At 41.9% G+C, this 799-nt stretch overlaps 1 protein-coding gene across 1 annotated transcript; it reads right to left on the bottom strand.

The window, feature by feature from the left end:
- On the bottom strand, positions 1–405 carry LOC133071855 (small ribosomal subunit protein eS24-like). Its single transcript, XM_061164710.1, has one exon. The coding sequence runs from the start codon at positions 403–405 to the stop codon at positions 1–3; it is 405 nt and encodes a 134-aa protein (XP_061020693.1).
- Between the last annotated feature and the right edge of the window lie 394 nt (positions 406–799).

The raw sequence follows: 799 nt of genomic DNA, 5'->3' as shown, positions 1-799 counted from the left end.
TTAGTTTATCGGCCCTCTCCTGAAAAAAATCTTCAGCCACTGCAGATAAAGTCCCTCCGTCTGCTGAATCTGCTCCACCTGTTGTCCAGTCTCCACCTTGCTTTTTGCTGTGTCACCATTGGCCTTACATTCCCCCGACTTCGTTCTGCGCCTGCATTCTTTTGGCTGTTTTCTTGAGATATGCTTCTTTTCATACAGGCCGCATCTTGCAAGTCTGTGTCCGGGTTCATTTTTGGGGGTGTAATCTAAGGAATTGTAAATCAGCTGTCTTGTCACCGCAAAATGGGTTCTTAATCCAAATACCAAGATGACATCTGGTGTGGTTTTGTACATTTTAGCTAGTTTTTCCTGACTTTCTGTCTCAGGCACTGCTGTGTCCCCAGGGTGAAGGACATCAGTGACCATTTGTTTCTACTGAGGCAGTGGTTTGGTCATGAACTTCCTGGTCCAGATGGTTACAGTGACATTCATCATGGCAGTTGATCCTCAGGCAGATCAGGAGGAAAAAAATAGCCAGTGTGATTTGATTTAAATGAACATTCTCTCTGTTCCCATGGCAGCCCATGTTTTCACTGATATGACACTCAACATATACTACATTTATCTATATCTTTTGTTTGACTGTAATCTCTGTCTTTTAAAAACAAGGGCCATTACTGTTTGGTTCCCTATTGAATATCTGGGGCCTAAACTTGTGTTGAATGAAGGAATGTAGCAATGATATGCTATGCATACCTCTATCACTGCATTTATCATATAATCCCAGAACTGTTTGCTCTCTTATTAGACTGTAAGAATA

The sequence above is a fragment of the Dama dama genome, chromosome 17 (genome assembly GCF_033118175.1).
Source record: "Dama dama isolate Ldn47 chromosome 17, ASM3311817v1, whole genome shotgun sequence".
Lineage (NCBI taxonomy): Eukaryota > Metazoa > Chordata > Mammalia > Artiodactyla > Cervidae > Dama > Dama dama.
This window is presented reverse-complemented; position numbering and strand designations above follow the sequence as displayed.